This window comes from Macaca nemestrina, chromosome 8 (genome assembly GCF_043159975.1).
Source record: "Macaca nemestrina isolate mMacNem1 chromosome 8, mMacNem.hap1, whole genome shotgun sequence".
Lineage (NCBI taxonomy): Eukaryota > Metazoa > Chordata > Mammalia > Primates > Cercopithecidae > Macaca > Macaca nemestrina.
In genome coordinates this window covers 144,733,296-144,750,521 of record NC_092132.1, presented here as the reverse complement: position 1 = coordinate 144,750,521, position 17,226 = coordinate 144,733,296, and the positions used below count along the sequence as shown (strand labels likewise).

Genomic DNA, 17,226 nt, shown 5'->3' with positions numbered 1-17,226 from the left:
GGAATGGCAGAATGAACAGGCTCAGGACAGGCGTGTGTGAATAATTTCAGCAGCTCGCGGGCACAGGGGCTGTCCCTAGTTGTCAAGCACTCGGCCTGGGGTGACTGGGAAAGCCAAGAGTGGCCTGGAGTGTGAGAGTCAGACAGAGGAGGTGGTTGGGCTGTGAACTCTGGATCAATCGGTTTGTATTTAAAAAACTGCACCCCTGCCGGGTGCAGTGGCTCACACCTGTAATCCCAGAACTTTGGGACGCCAAGGTGGGTGAATCATCTGCGATTGGGAGTTCGAGACCAGCCTGACCAACATGGAGAAACCCCGTCTCTACTAAAAATACAAAATTAGCTGGGCATGGTGGCGCATGCCTGTAATCCCAGCTACTCGGGAGGCTGAGGCAGGAGAATTGCTTGAACCCGGGAGGTGGAGGTTGCAGTGAGCCGAAATTGCACCATTGCACTCCAGCCTGGGCAACAAGAGCAAAACTCTATCTTAAAAACCAAACCAAACCAAACCAAACCAAACCTGCACCCCTAAGAGAAAGACTCCTCCTAGTGAGAAGCAGGGGTGAGGAGGCAGGCAGGAGGTCAGGGGCATATGCGCGTGGTGTGAATGGATGTTGAAAGATCAAGCTGCAGAAGCTGGAATCATGGCTAATACACACTATGCATTCTGGGAGTGGGGAAATAACTTCAGGCTTGTTCAGACCCACTGAACCCACTGAGAGACAGACTCAGAGCAAGACCCCATCTGTCACCTGGTCTTCATAAGCCCCACTCTGCAGTGGACCTTGGTCTTTCATGCTTAGGAGCAGTGGGTAATAACTCCTACAAGGCCTGGGCTATTTCCATTTCACCAGTGCAGAGTCGCCTTGGGAAAAGATCCCGGTTCCTTCTGGGGAAGGCTTAGGGCAAGATTCAAGGTATGTGCCACTTGAAACACTGCAAGATCCCTCCTCAAAGGGCTGGATGCCCCGTCAGTTTTTACTTTGCTCTGCTTTAAACACGGAAGTTGGCCTAAGCGTTTCCCCAGACTCTAGAAACAACTTGCTTATAGGACACACTCGCTGCCTGTGCCTACTTCAGGGGTCACTTCTCCAATTCCTTTGCTCCTTCTTTCCCAGACCTCTGCATGTCAGAACACCCCGGCACTCAATGTTCAAACCCTTTCTCTCTCTCCAGTCTCTCCCTAAATGATCTCAGCTGGTCCCATGGCCTCAAACGCCATGTATATGCTGGGGATTCTGAAATCTCTCCTCCTCTCATCCTTTCCAAGATCTAGACCCATGCAACCAATTCCCCTGCTCCATATCCCCACTGGGACATCCGAGGAGCATCTCAAACTTGTGTGGCCAAAACTGCACGATTCATCCCATTACCTCCACCTCACATCCACCTTCTTACAAGCAAATCACACCCCCAGCCATCCAGTTGCTCTGGTTAAAAATAAATGAGGGAGGAAGTGTGTAAAAAGCTCCAATGGGGTCCAATTAAATAGAATAAACTAAAAAGCCCATTATCTCATCCTATCGAAGGCTCTCCGTGACCTGGTTCCACCTGCCTCAGTGAGAATTCTCTCTACTGATGGAACAGCTTCCACTTCCACTAGTGTATTCCCAACATGCTGCCTCCTTTAGATCTTGAATTATTTAGTTCAGGAGTCCCCAACCACTGGGCCACGGACTGGTACTGACTGGTCCATGCCTGTTAGGAATCAGGCCTCACAGCAGGAGGTGAGTGGCAGGCAAGCAAGCAAAGCTTCATCTGTCTTTTCAGCCACTCCCTATTGCTCACATTACCGCCTGAGCTCCGCCTGCTGTCAGATCAGCGGTGGCGTTAGATTCTCATAGGAGCGTGAACCCTATTGTGAACTGCACATGCGAGGGATCTAGGTTGACACTCCTTATGAGAATCTAATGCCTGATGATCTGTCACTGTCTCCCATCACCCCCAGATGGGACTATCTAGTTGCAGGAAAACAAGCTCAGGCTCCCACTGATTCTACGTGATGGTGAGTTGTATAATTATTTCTTTATATATTACAATGTAATAATAATAGAAATAAAGTGCACAATAAGTGTAATGTGCTGGAATCATTCCAAAACCATCCCCCTTCCTCCCACCACCTACTTGAGGAAAAATCGTCTTTCATGAGACTGGCCCTTGGTGCCAAAAAGGCTGGGGACTGCTGATTTAGTTCATTTGGTTCTCAAGTGATGGTTTGGATCCGTGTTCCCACCCAGATCTCCTGTTGAATTGTAATCCCTGGTATTGGAGGTGGCGCCTGATGGGAGGGGACCTGACCATGGGGGCAGCTTCTCAGGGTTTAGCACCATCCCTCAGTGCTGTTCTCCTGAGGGAGTTCTCCTGAGATCTGGTCATTTAAAAGTAAGTGGTACCCCCACTTGTTCCCCCTCCTGCTTCCATCATGACTGTAAGTTTCCTGAGGCCTCCCCAGAAACCGAGCAGATGCCAGAATCATGCTTCCTGTACAGCCTGTGGAACTGTGAGCCAATCACACCTCTCTATTAATTACCCAGTCTCGGGCATTTCTTCATAGCAATGTGAGAATGGACTAATACATCAAGTCTCACCCACCTCACGGAGGCCTCCCTGACCAACCTCGCTAAAACAGCCCTGAACACAATCTCACAGTCCCCAGACGCAACTTACTGTCTTACCCCATTCATCATCTTCACATCCCTCATCAGAACCTGACATCATCTTATTTCGTCATTTGTTTACATGTGTATTGCTTATGCCCCCATCTCCTTGTCTGGAATATAAAGGTTCTTAAGGGCAGGGATTGAAGGGGTCTGCTCTAACTAGAATAGTCTATGATGTGAGGGATGTGACAGGCACCTGGAGAACAACTATAATTACTCAGGTTGCAAGGAGCTAGAGGTGTGCATGTTTACCAAAAATTTCAATCCGAATTGTTCCCATTTGCGGGTAAATGGCTCTGAGGCTTTTTCCCTCCCAAGCTGTTTAGAGCCGTTAAGTTCATCGTACAGCACTTAAAAATATCCTACCTAAGCAAGTCAAACACAGAGGAGACGTCAGGCAGTTTGCATTATTGGACTGTAGGTTTTTATTAAACCAAACATTTCTCATAGCTCTAAGCAAAGCATTAGAATTCATCAAGCAGACTCCCATCTTTTCTCTGCACAGAGAGGGCTGAAAAGGAAGAGAAAGCCCCTATGCATGTCTAGATTTGGTAAAGCGAAGGATTTCAGTGAATGAGTCATTGAGGCTATACACGTTTGCAACTTGTAAGGCACTGGTGGGCAGAGAGCACAGATAAAGGACTTCTGGGGTCCCCCGCCCTGTCCAGCAACCTCCCAGCTCATGCCTTAGCTTCTACCAAGAAGGGTGAACACAGCATCCCCGATATCTTCACTCAGACCCCAGATGACGCAGGAAACTGCACAGCTCTGCTCCCACCGTAACTTATCAGGAGATAAATCACATTTTATCAACTTGCCATCGCGTCTCCTGTAGATTACACTTCAGAAAACCAGATCTCTATAAATTCCTTTGTACTTTGTGCACTTCAAATGCCATGATTGTGAATCACACAAACACTGCCCAATGTGTTGAAAGCATTTTTACTGGAACCGCAAAGGCCCACTATGTGGGGAGAAATTATTTTTTAATACCCATTGGGCAGGACACGCCGGTGCCCCCAAGGCCGCAGTAGCCGTCGGGGTTCTTGCTCAGGTACTGCTGGTGGTAGTCTTCCGCGTAGTAGAAAATCTGTCCTTCCCGGATGTCGGTAGTGATGGGGCCAAAGCCGTGCTCTGAAAGAACCTGTGGGGACACGGAAAGGCACCATCAGCTCCCATGCTAGAGAGACAGCCCCTGCGAGGGGTGGCACTGAGGGGCCAGGGCTGCGGGGAGCGGACGTATGGCTCGGGACGAGAAGTGCGTCCCTTTGGGCTGGGCTCTGTGCATTCCAAGTGGAGTGATGCTGGGCAGGGACTTACTTTGCTGTGCCTCAGTTGACTGGAAACTGAAATCAGGCTTATATCAGATTTTTAAATCTGTAATTTACACTGTACCCCCACACCCCTGCTGTCCCAGGTGCAAGTTGGGGGCCCTGGTTTGGATGCTGTGGGCCTGTTTGAAACTTGCCCCAAAGCTCTCCCAGGGGAAACAGCAGGTAAGCATGGCTCCCTGCCTGTCCCCGAGGACAAATGGATGTCCCCGAGAGGGCTCAGCAGGGCTGCAGTGGGAGAGAATGAAACGGGTGGACAGGGTAGGGATGGAGCAGGGACGGAAGGAATGGCTGCAACTCTACCTGGCGCTATCCCATCTGCCCACCAGCTCAGGAACAGGACCCCAGCTCACTCCCAGGCTAGACAGAGGGTCCCCCCCCTCGCTGTGGCTCTGGGGAGCAGGACCTTGTTGGCACGTCCTGGTGAGCAGGGCGTCACTTGGGGTCTGTGCTCTGAACTCCAGGCCAGGGATCCTGGGGAGTCAGGGCAGGGCAGGACGTGGCCTGTGGCTCATCACCGCCCTCTGCGTCCTAGTTTACGTCCCAGTGACATCTGCTGCCAGGGATAGACACGCATCAACACAAGCTGGGAGAGGAGAGAGGGGCTATTTGGGGCAGGAGACAGACTAAGAAATAGACATTGCTCCCCGTGGATTTCAGCCTGCTTCTTTTCCCCTTTGGTTTTCAGTTGTGCCCTAATTCTTTCCTGTTGCAGGCTGCTCGGAGCATGTGAGCACAGGGCCACTGAGGCTCAACCCGCTCTCACTGCCTCCATCTGGTACAGAGCTGCAAAGCAGAGCCAGGACCTGTGTTTTTACGAGGGGACCAACCACACTCTGACTGTCCGCTGGTCCATGTAAGATGAAGTCTTCAAGTCTGCCAAGCACAGTGCATCCAATATTAATATTCAGCAGGATTCACTGCTTCGGGTTTTTCTTGAGAAAGGTCACTTATTTCCTGTATCTCTGCTTCACCGTCTGAGCCAGCATAAGGCCGATCCAGGATCTCGAGGCCCAGCAGCTCCAGAACGATAAGGGGCAGGGTCCCCATCGAGGCGGGTGGGTTGGACCAGCTAGCTCAGAGGCAGTCAGTTTTCTTGCAGGGGTCAGGAATGAGAATAAGGAGCCATTCTAATATAGTTTTGACAATTTTTTGTAAACTAGCAATTATTGAGGGTCTACCATATGCCACGATCTGTGCAAAGACTTCACACATGTTAATTTTAGCCTCACCACAGCCACGGGAAGGAAGTCCTATTATTATCACCCATATTTAAAAGTGTGTGTCAGACACTGTGCCTTGGTCCCTGACATTCTCAGCTCACCCTGGTACACACAGGCGGAAAGCTCGCAGACTGCATTCCCCAGATTCTGCTGCCAGCAAGGCCCTGCTTCAGATTCCACCAATGAGAGAAACTCACACGAAATTTGGCAGGCTACGTAAAAGGAGAAGCTATTCTTTGCAGGGCACAGCTGTGAGGATGAGCGCAGGACTCTGCAGGAAGCAGAATCGAGACTCTGCCAGCTCCTCCCGGCCCTCTCCGGAGAGTCCGTGGAATGCCATCAGCAATGACTTCTGGCAATTTCAGTAACATCTTGGTATCCTGAAATCTTGGGGTGCTTTTCCCTGACCTTCACGCTAACAGCCCTGCTAACGATTCTGTAACATCGAATTCCTTTTGTAGAACCCATCCAGCTTGATGGAATGGAAGCTTTCTGTTTCCATGACTGGGCCCCAGCTCACACTGCATTTGGCTGCAGACTGTTTTCAGCGAACAGAACCTCTCTAAGAATGAGCATGTGGGGTTGGCTAACTAACGGGTAGATTTAGAGTTAGCAATGACCTCCTTGGAAATGGAGTATGTGCCTGCGGTGGGACTTGAGCGATCGCTAGCATTTGCCTGTGAAGAAGCTGCCCACTGAAGGAAGGCTTTGGGATGCCAGGTGGCTGTGGAAATGGAAAATTCTAGTGACGACAGTAAGGACGACGTCTGTGGGGGGTGCCATCTGCTCCAGGCAGCACCAGAGAGCTTGGAGACAAGAAAAAGGCGCGGTGAGGGCCTGACGTTCCTGGTCCAAGGCAAGTTCGGAGAACTGAGAGATGTAAAATAATCTCTCATCTCTCGCAGCTGTATCCAAATAGCAAATAAAAAATCGGATCCCAAGGGCTCCGGATTCACAACGCGAGCGGGATTCACAGACTTACTCGGCCCAGTGCCCGGGTGCGCTCTTGCCCACAGGTGTGAGGGTCCTCAGAGGGCCCACCCACTCCACGGCAGACACCGCCTGCTGAGGGGGCCTCGCTCCCAGCCCTGAGCTGTGCCTGTGTACGGGAGCGGTCCGTGTTCTACAGCCACCCCTGTGCAGACCTCCCAGCCTGCCTGTGTCTAAGATCCACCCTCTTCCCTGTCCTCCTAGGCACAAGGACGGCCTCCCAGGCACGGCTGCTGTCTTCAGAAGATTCTCTGAGCACAGCGTGGGAGGAAGTGGGTTCATACAGGGAGGCCGGCACCACTGCCCAGCTCCCCTCCTCCTCCCCTCGCAGCCACCTACAGGCCCAGGGACCCCCTTGGGGAGCCTGGAAGGGAGGTTTGCTGGTGGGCCCCGGCAGTACCAGCCTTAGCCACAAGATGGCAGACACTTCACTAAGAAAAACCTCCAAGGCGAGCAGGGAAACCGCAGCCCATTGGGCGGCCAACGCCTCCGCACCGTCCTCTGGCTGGGACCTCGTGGACGGGTCCTGTCGGGTGGCGGACAGAGGTGGCGGCCACCGGCCTGCAATGAGCGTGGTGTCAACCTGTAGGCTTCGGTTGTCCTTCCCAGTGCTCCCCCCCCAACCCCCCACCGGCTGCCAAAACTGGGGGAAAGGACGAAAAAGAGACTGGGTGCGAAGGAAGGGGAAAGGGACCACGACAGGTCACATCTAGTGTCTTCCTGGTCCTCCTTCGTCCGCTGCCTCACTTGCAAGTCACTCCCCTCGGACAACTCCATGCATTCCGTGGGGTCTCCCTCCGCCACTGTTCTGATTCACCTCGACTTCAGTGGGCTTCGCAGCCGCCCTGCTCTTTCGCCCTCCCCCTGGGTGGGCCCCGCTGTGTGCGGCACAAGTGACAGCATTAAGTTAGTCACGACCTCTCCCTCCAGGGCCCTGCAGGCTTGGTGACCTTCAAAGAGTGCACTGCCCTGACTGTTCACCAGGGAGCCTGGGAGATCTGGGCCTGCCCCAGCACCTCCCCAAACCCCGGAGGGGGCCTCTCCCAGGCCCCGAGTCAGAACACCCCAGGCCCTTCTCTCCGATCCAACCCACCCCGGGCCCTGCTCCCCATCCGACTCCACGCCCGGCCCTTCTCCCTGTCCAGTTCGGCTCCGCCGCAGGCCCTTCCCCCTGATCCCACTCCACCCCGGCCCTTCTTCCTGTCCCTCTCCATCCCAGGCCCTTCTTCCCCATCCCATTCCATCCGAAATCCTTCTCCCCCTCCCACTCCACCCTAGGCCTTCTCCCTATTCCCGCTCCACCCCAGGCCCTTCTCCCTGATTCACCCCTCAGCATCGTCTCCCTCATCATATTCTACTTTTTCAGCCTTTCCCTTCCTCTCTGGGCACTATTTTTTTTTGGTGTTGTTGATATTTACCTATTTCCTGAATGTTCCATTCCCTTGCACACGATCTCCACGGAATGTCCTTTCCTCTTTCCCATCGCAGGAACTCCTACCCATCTCTCAGGACCCAGACCAAATGTCCCCAACTCTGTGAAACCTGCCCGATTCCTGAAGGCAGTAGCTGCTCCACATGCTATGTTCTCCTGGCATCGCAATGCCCGACAGCGCTGATGACGCTGCATTACAACAACCCTTCCACTCCCCAGGACTGTCTGTGTCTCTCCCCAGGACTGTCTGTGTCTCTCCCTGATCTCCGGGCTTCGTGCACCGTATGCAATGAATGAATGAATGAATGAATGAATGAGAAAATGAACTATGGATTCTAGGGATCTCTCAGAGATTCTCTCAACTTCTGGATTCCACCTGGGTCCCTGCTGCTACCTCAAGCCCAAGCACCTCCTCTGGGGCCTGGGAAGGAACGGGGGGCAGGAGAAGGGGACTACGGAGCTCAAGCAGCCACTTTCCATGTCCCAGAGCCCTGGCCAGTTCCATGGGTGGGTTCAGTCTTTAGATGGTGGCACTGTGGCGCTGTGTCCTTGCAGGGAGGAGCACAGAAGGATGCCACCCTGTCATCTGCGGCTCCTGAAAAAGTCCATTTGCTCTTCTGCCGGGAGACTGGGTGGTGCAGGAGCAAGGGGGAGGTGGGGGATGAAGGCTGTCATCTCTGGGTTACAGACGGTCCCTCTGGGCCCCCTGCAAGTCCACTGGTCAACCTGGCACTGAGGCCAAGCTATGCAGGTGTCAGCGTGGGTGCACGCCAGTCTCCCGAGCCCTCTTCCTGCAGTATCGCCACACACCAGGTGTCCCAGTCAGTGACGGGACAGGGGTTCCTAGGTAGCGTGTTACTGATCATGGCTGACACACCAGTGCTTGTGGTCATCTACTTTTCCTTAACGAACTGCAGCAGATGGAAGGCCTTAGATCTTGATCTTGGTTTTACTCCCTCTCATCGGCCCTCAGGAGCAGAAAGGAGAGCTGGAGAGGAGGAAGAGGGTAGGGACCCACGTAATACGCAGCCTGATAGCCTCTCCCCTCTCCCGCCATCCATAGGTGGACCATTCGTGACTGCAGACACAACTGTTCACATCACCTGCCGAATCTTCAGGCGCCTCCCAGTAAGGAGGCTGTACCCGTGACAGTGGGGTGTCACCAGAAGGACTGTGCTGGATGGAGGGAGGCAGGGCAGTGGTGCTCCGGCCTCAAGACCCAGGTGCCCTCACAGGAGTGTGCGCATCCTCCAGGCCCTATGGAGCCACTTTTGGGGATGGAGAATGAGTTCAGGTCATGACAGACTTGCCTGGTTGAAATAACTGCCTAGATTGGCTCAAAAGCCTAGAAAGAGGTGCTCTTGCTGCTCAACCCCAGCGCCTGCCTCTGCCCAGGGTAGCCCCAGCCCAACTCCCTACTCCAGCCTGTGGGGCCAGGTACCCCCAGGGCTGCACCAAGAGCCAGTCCCACATGCCCCTTCTCTCTATGTTCCACTTCAGGGGAGGAATGACCTGAGCCGAGCTCCCCCCAGTGTTTCTCTTACTGACTCCAAGTATCTTGACTTTTGCTTGTGGCTTTTTTTTTTTTTTTTCTGTCTTGCTGACCTTTTAGGAGGAAGTCAGCAGGATTGCATACAGTAACACATGTGGGGCGACACCTGGCCCAGGGAATTTCCAGGTCACCTAACAGAATTGGTCATTTGTGCTTTTCTCACAGACTCTTCCTCAATGGCCCCAGGAAGCCTCCTGTGCCTGCCTTCTGTCGTCATTTTCTCCTTGGACTCAGCTTTCTGCCTGTGCAATGGGCCCTTACCCAGTTCACTGTGCTGGGACGAGGAACCCAGAGAGGGCACAGAAAGTGCGCCATGCTCTGCCTGGCTTTTCTGTTGTTGAGACAGGGTCTTGCTCTGTCACCCAGGCTGGAGTACACTGGCACAATTATGGTTGATGGCAGGTCCTACCTTCTGGGCTCAAGTGATCCTTCTACCTCAGCCCCTCCAGAAAAGCTGGGACTACAGGTGTGTATACCACCATGCCTGGCTCATTTTAATTTTTTTTTTTGTAGAGACAGTGTCTCACTGTATGTTGTCCAGGCTGCTCTCAAATTCCTGGCCTCAAGCGATCCTCTCATCTTGGCCTCCCAAAGTGCTGGGATTACAGGTGTGAGCAACTACACTCAGCCTGCCTGGTATGTTTGAACAACTGCAGAGTGCTGGCTCCATTTCCCAAAAATCCCCACCCAGGGGTGAAAGCTAGCCTGCCCATCCTGCCTTCCTTAAGTAGCCCCTATCCACATTCCCCCCCAGAGTCCCCACTTCCAGAGCTGAGCAGATCTCTGGGGCAGGAAGGTGGGTGGGCATTCATAAGTTGTGATGGAGCCCCCCATCCCCTTGGCCTCATCCACCTCAGCTCAGTCTCCAGCTCCAGTGACTCATAGGAACACCACAGATGCACAAGAAGCAGCCGGTCACTCCCTCCAGAAGGCCTGCCAGCCGGGCACAGCAGGTCCCATCCGTCCTTCTAGGGCGGCCGGTAAACAGCCTTTCTTGTAACAAATGTAATGAACATGTGATCACTCCGCTGACTGCAGCCTGCTAATAAGCTTATGATTAGGATCACCGAGATTCTCCAAGCGCCCAAGTGTCTCAGCCTATTGCATGGAGGTGACACGCTCTCATACCACCCTGGGAAATGCAGGATGGCTCCTGGCAGCACAGGTGGCAGTGGGCACCAGTGGGCAAGGTTAGAAAGGCATTGAGACCCAGAGCCCAGAGTGGAGACCAAGACCCTGTGTTTGTCCAGAACCACAGTGTTTCCGAAGGGCTTCCACTCTTTATTCACATGAGCCTTCCATTGACTCAAACGTAGGGTTCTTATTCCTGTTTCTCAGCTGAGGACAGGGAAGCCCGGGGAGAGGGGAGGCATGTCCACGGCCACCGGTCAGCAGCCGAGGCCAGCCCTGAACCCTGGCTCTTGACTCCTCCCACAAGTGGCTAGACAAGAATGCCGCCCTGCCCCAGGAGCCTGACAGTTTGTAAAATATCCAAAGGAGCTCTAGACGTGGATCAGCCCGTATGTGAGTCAGACTCTCCCTATCCAGTTCACATCCCTGGGACTCAAAATATGTGATGCTTATTTCACAGGCCATCTCTTTGGTTTTTGGTGGTGGTTTTGTGGTTTTGTTTTTGGAGACGGGGTCTCACTCTGTCACCCAGGCTGGAGTGCAGTGGCATGATCATGGCTCAGTGTAGCTTCGACCTCTCAGGCTCAAGCAATTTTTTTTTTAAGTTGTGGTAATATGCACATAAAATGTACTACCTTAGCCATTTTTAAGTGTACAGTTGTGTTAAGTATATTCACATTGTTGTACAACTATCACTAGAACTTTTTCATCTTTCTGAACTGAAACTCTGCATAAAACCTCCCTGTTCCTACTCCCCAGCCCTGGGCAGCCCCCATTCTGCTTTCTGTCTCTCTGAATTTGACTCCTCTAGCTCCCTCATATATGTGGAATCCCACAGTATGTCTTTTTGTGACTGGCGTATTTCACTTAATGTCTTCGAGCTTCCTCCAGGAGGTGGCATGCATCAGAATGCCCTTTCTTTTCCAAGGCTGCATACTATTCCACTATATGTACATGCCATATTTTGTTGCTTTTCATTGTTTCTTTAGCTGTCAAATAATACACATCTTGGAACATGACAAGCACACCCCACAACAGACACCTCATTATGCTCCAGCCTGTTGTATCAGCAGCCTCCGGCGCTGACCCTGCACTCCTCTAGAGAACTGCAAAAGGAACGCGACAGCAGAAGGACTTGCCCCAAGTGTGTGGCTTGGCCATTCTTTCTCTTGCCCCACCCAGTTGATCCCAGTGGCCATGACGCCATTATCAAGACAGAAAGCTAACAGAGAGCTTGTCCCAGGTCACCTGATGGCAAGAGTGCTGGACTTGCCTGCCTGCCCTCCACCTAAAGGGAGATATACCCTCTAAATACCAAGTGCCACCAACTTCCCAAGTAACTTCCCGATTCCAAGAGATGACAGGAGACACACTCAGAGTGCCAGGAAAGCAGCATTTGCGTTTTAAGCATCCGGTTCAGTGTCAATTTTCTAATGGATGTCAGGAGGAGTTTGCAGGGCCCCTCTAATGGGGCGGAGGCGGATTGCAGGGTGCCTCCCTTTCCCTGTCTCATGTCATCAGGCGAGTCATCCTGCAGGGTGGGCCGTTATTCTACTTTACCCACTAGGAAACCCAAGGCAGTTAGCGACCTTACTCAAATTCACAGGCCTTACTTGAATTCACTTTACAAAAGGAAATCCAAAGCAGTTAGGGACCTTATTCAAATTCACAGGCCTTGCTCAAATCCACAAGGGTGAGGAGTGGGTCTGGGACAAGAATCCAGGTCTGGATTCCATGCCCCCTCCCACATCCATGCTGTCCCCGGAATTTGGGGCTGTGGAGTAAGGAAGCCCCCAGGATGCTGAGTATTCTGTCCTGAGACACGTGAGAGGTGCAAAGGGATGATACAAATCCACAAGGACCTTGTATAGGAATTCTACAGAGCGGAGCCAGGAGGGACTGGAGGAGGCTGGCTCTAGAGATGCTGATGCCTGTGCAACTGTGGGCACATGCGTGGGAGGGAGGGGCCTGCATGCGCACCCTGTGTTTGTGCACACGAGGATGCCGTGTGTATACATTCACCCCCCGCCTTAGGAGGACTGACCTAGGGACACCTTGTTTTTGTTTTGGTTTTGGAGACAGGGTCTCCCTCTGTCATCCAGGCTAGAGTGCAGTCGCGTGATCATGGCTCACGGCAGCTTTGACCTCTCAGGCTCAAGTGATTCTCCTTTTTGGTGTTCTTTTTTTTTTTTCGTGGTAAAATACACAACATAAAATGTACTATCTTAGCCATTTGTAAGTGTACAGCTAAGTACATTCACATTGTCGTACAACTATCACTACTATCTCTAGAAGTCCTTAGAAGGACTTAGAAGAACTGACCTACAGACACTTTTTAGAAAAAGTATCACTAGAAAGGAACCTGAATGTGAACAGTGTCTCTTAGGGACTATGGATTCCCTTGAGACTCCAGTGAACGCTTTGGACACTCTACCCAAATAAACTAACAATCAAATATTTGCTTACAATTTCAAAGGATTCTATGGCCCTCTGGAGTCCATCCAACCATGATTAGATCCTGTGGACTGAGCCGCCAACCCAAAGTCACCACTGCAAATGCCCATCCCCCAGCAGTTGCCATGCACAGGGCTCCGGAAATGGGCAGGCAGATCCACTCAGTGGTGCATATTTCCAAGACAGATGACCCTCATTTCCATCACAGTTTGAAGGCCCTCGTGGCAAGGAGGAATGGCTGTGCTTGCTAAAGGGAAAGTCACAGGAAAGAAAGACGGTACCTGCAGTTCATACCTCATCCGACTGCAAGCCTCATTATGTCTGATCCAAGCAATCAACATCCCCTACACCCACCAAAGGAATTTAGCTTTAAGCGTTAGGTTTTCATGTAATTATTTGTAAAATGCATATGTGTATTTCATTTTGTGATCACTTTTTAAAGTATTGTGGTGGTATGAAATTAGTTTCCTACAACAGAAATCTAATTTATGACTCTGAGTCCATCGGAGATTAGGGTCGGACTTCTAAGAGGTCAACCTGAAGCTGCTGTCTGGGAGCCAGCTGAGCTGCTTTAGGGGAAAACTCGCAGGCAGGACGCCGGCATGTGGATTCTAGACTCACTCCGCCCTCTAGTGGCAGCAGGATGCCTGTACCAGGCACTTCGCTTGGTTCCTACCCTCACCTTCTGCACCGAGACCACTTCAATTCCTTCTACATCCACTCCATGAAATTCCATGCTATGCTTCTGTCCTGCGTGTGCACACGTGCGTGTACACACACACACCCATGCTGGTTTAATAAGCCCAGATAATGCCCCAGTCAGCTATTTTATTCCATAGGGAGCATAGGTTGACCAGACAGCTGTCAATCAAAACTTCTGGAAAAAAACGTGAAATGACTGGCATGGCTTTTAAATAAAACCACTAATAAGAAAACTTCATCTATTCTGAGCTGGGCAGAGGCTCCTGCATCTCTGGCGCCGTGGTGCAGAGCAGAAGCACCCCCACTCCCTGCGGTTCAGCCACAAGGAAGGGGTCAGCTGACTGGGCACTGACTGGCTGGGCTTACTAAGCCTGTATGGTGTGTGCGTGTGTACGTGTCTTCTGAGAAGGGGATGAGTGCTTCTCTTCAACACCAAAGAGTACCCCAGAGCAACAGGAGCTCCAGGCTCTGAGACAATGGAATTGTCCCCGTGAGTCATCAACCACTGCTAGCACATGCAAGGAGAACAAACCCAGGCCACCACAGTGTGACAATGACAAGGAGCACATTCAAAGGGGCTGAAGCCTTTACTGAAGCCCCATCAGAGCTCACTGACCCTCCCAGCTTTGTGAACTCATTGGGAGGGAAAGGAGAGAAAGAGGTGACACAATTAGATCTAACTTGGTCCATTAAGAGACCTGCTTATGCAAATGCACGGCCTCTAGCTGGACCGATGGGGCTTCTTAACACAGCTGCAGTGCTCCCGTGCTCCCTCCTTTCCCATACCCTGCAGGTTTGCACACAGCTAATGGCTTTCATTATCTATTCCTCTGTGTCCTCTGCACCCTCGAGGTAAATCAGTGTCTTCAGATTGCCAAGGATATTTCTCTTGTTTTGCAATGTAGAACGACAGAGCTACAAGCTGAGCTGTGTCTCTGCAGACGAGGGGGAGGATGGAGAAGGAGAGGAAGGAATGTTTGTTTCAGCTTGTTGGCTCCACAGCTCTGCCCTTGCTCCTCAGACAGCCTGCAGTTTGCAAGAAATGCAAAGTCTGGGCTCTTCCCCAGACCTACTGAATCCCATGTGAGGTCAGAGTGTAAGCAGCTCTGCTCTTGCAGGCAAGTGTGGCCAACTGCACGAGTAGTCTCCAACTCCCTCACCCTCCTTTTGGAGTCAAGTCACCCATGGGACTTGCTTTGGCCAGTGAGCTGCGAGTGAAAGTCACATGGGTGGTCTCCAGGCAGAAGCTATAAAGCACTAGCAGAAGTGTCCCTACTTGTCCCTTTTGCCACAGTGACCAGCCATGTTCCAGCCAGTGATGGTTCCATCACCCTGGGCCCTCACATAAGGACACTGACAAACCCAGCGCTGGGAGCAGCACTGCCCGACGGAACCTTTTATCTCACGCATTGGTTTTCCCGGGCCTTCCCAGGCATGGGGTGTGATACCGAAGGGCTGGGAAGTCAGCATAGTTCGGCAGAAGCGAGCAGATTTCTCTGTGAACAAGTTTTTAAACTCTCCAACTTCACTTCATGAATGAATCTCAACAATTGTTGTCGTGCACTGGCTGTGTGTCAAGGACCAGGCTAGCCACGAGGAACACAGCGATGAACAGGACAAGCCCTGCCCTTGATGGGCTCTCAGAAGAGTGTACAGGCAATTACCACAACGTGTCTGCAGTGCCCAGCGTGAGCAGGTGCCGTGCCAGGTGCTAGGGAAGCAGGCTCAGGCAGGAGAAGTTTCCTCACACCTACAGCCACACCCCAGGGAGTGATGAGGACTGCTGCTCCCCCTGTAGGGTCAGAATTCCCTTGGAGGAGAGAGGACGCACAGGATAGTGAAACTCCACCACAGGAGGCAGAGGGGATGTGCGGAAATGGAGGTGCAAACAGTGCTTTGAGGGCATGGAGGAAGGAAAAGTTAATCCTGCTGGGAAAATGCAGGAGGAGGTAGGCACTGAACTGGGAATTTGACAGCGGGCAGGAGTGGGGTGTGAAGGGCCTGCTGCAAGCAGAGGAAACTCCGTGACCAAATGCATGGAGGTCGGGGGTGGGTAATGAGGTGTATGTGAGGGTGCTGACAGGTCCAGAGGAGAGTGCAGGGAGAGCAAGCCAGGTGAAATCAAGGATAAACTGGAAAGGTGGGCTAGGCCAGGGCGAGGGGGACCCAGCAGACGGGACCCTGGGGCTCAACCACAGGAAAAGATGGAAGCAGAGGTAGATGGAGAGGCTGCTGGAGGCATCAAGCTATGGCCTATTTCTGCATACTCGTCTCTGGAGACCCAGCTGCACACCCTCTGATCTTCCACGGCCTGCAATCACAGTGGTACAAGGGGCCACTTCAGGAGACTGAAGGAACCACCTGAACCCAGGCAAAGACAGCAGGTGCCTCTGAGGCTCACCTGCTTGCATGCAGCGAGGTCTGTAAGGCTGACAGAGCTCAAGCGGGGACCCAGAGGAAGTGGGTGGCCATCATGTGTTTTCCCGTTACTTCCCTGTCATCCTTCACCTCCCCACACCTCACAAATTCCAAGCATAATTTCCCAGATGCAAGGGGAATGGGTCCTTCCTTCTCTACTGCATGTCTTGAATGGTGGGGACACACGAGGCTGGGCAGGGCTAAGCTGCACCCTCCTGGGGCCAGAGCATGAAACTCAGGGTCCTGTAGTTGAAATGTGCCACCACTCATTTGCTCTGGCTCAGACAGTGCACCCTCCACCTGCAGGATGGTTTCCATCCATCATGCATTCAAGGACTGCTGGTTCCTCTTGATTTGGGCTTTCCTTTGAGGTCTGCTGGTTTTGAAAAATAAGTCAAATGACTTTTCCTCTATGAGTTTTCTTTTCATAGCTTTCAGTTTCAGGAGACATGGATCTTCTCTCTCTCTCTGTCCCTGTCTTTGTATAGATCTCTGAGGGGTTATAATCTGCCTTTTCATATCTGCAATCAATGAACTACAACTTCTGTTTTTGTTATATGCTTAGCATTTAGTACACAAAGAAAACCACTTTTCATTTTTCAGGGAAAGCCAAGGACAGCAGGTTTCACCTTGGGGATGAAATGCAGATTTTGTTAAAAGGAAAGAGCCTTCATTCCAAAAGGTTGAATAGAAAAGAACTTCAAGCATCGCACCAGATGCTTAAGTTTAGAGCACTGAATTCAGTGGGTAATGGGACTCCTCTGAATACCATCCTTTCTCATTCACAGAAGAATTACAGCAATTCAGAGCCGCTGGAAAGAATGGTCTCACTGCAGAATTGTTGACAGAGTGGCCAAGTGTCTTGGCTGCAGGGGCTGGGGGTTTCTCAGGATGCAGAACTTTCAGTGCTAACACTAGGAAAGTCGTGGCAAACTGAGACGGTCAGTCACACCGACTGCAGGATGGTTGGAGGCATTTGTGTCTGTTACATAAGAAGCATTGGGAAGTTTGTTTCACTCATCTGGGCCTCAGTTTCTTCCGCTGTAAAATGAGAAAGTTAAGTCAGCAGGATGCGTCCTGTTCAGTTACACATCTCTCTTGGGGCTGTCTTCCAGAGCCCTTTCTAAACTGTGTTCTTCCCGCTGTCCCCACCCCTTATATAATCATTTTATATTGAGAGGTAGTTCACATAAGATTTATTTTATTATTTTTTTTCAGAGACAGGGTCTCGTTCTGCCACCCAGGCTGGAGTGCAGTGGCACGATCACGGCTCATTGCAGCCTCAAACTCCTAGGCTCAAGCGATTCTCTCGTCTCAACCTCGCAAGTAGCTGG

The 17,226-nt window shown here is 51.9% G+C and overlaps 1 protein-coding gene across 7 annotated transcripts in view; it reads right to left on the bottom strand.

Moving 5' to 3' along the window:
- The window catches only part of LOC105491161 (methionine sulfoxide reductase A), a 412,862-nt gene that overhangs the window by 44,734 nt on the left and 350,902 nt on the right, over positions 1–17,226 (bottom strand). For 4 of the 7 annotated variants that reach the window (XM_011757323.3, XM_011757322.3, XM_011757324.3 and 1 more), the window contains one exon: positions 3,061–3,803. The exons of the other annotated variants lie outside the window; for them this stretch is intronic. In XM_011757323.3, coding sequence (XP_011755625.1) covers positions 3,639–3,803 — 165 coding nt within the window. In that variant the 3' untranslated portion in view covers positions 3,061–3,638. Of the gene's footprint in view, positions 1–3,060; positions 3,804–17,226 lie in introns of those variants that run through there. 7 annotated transcript variants of the gene reach the window in all.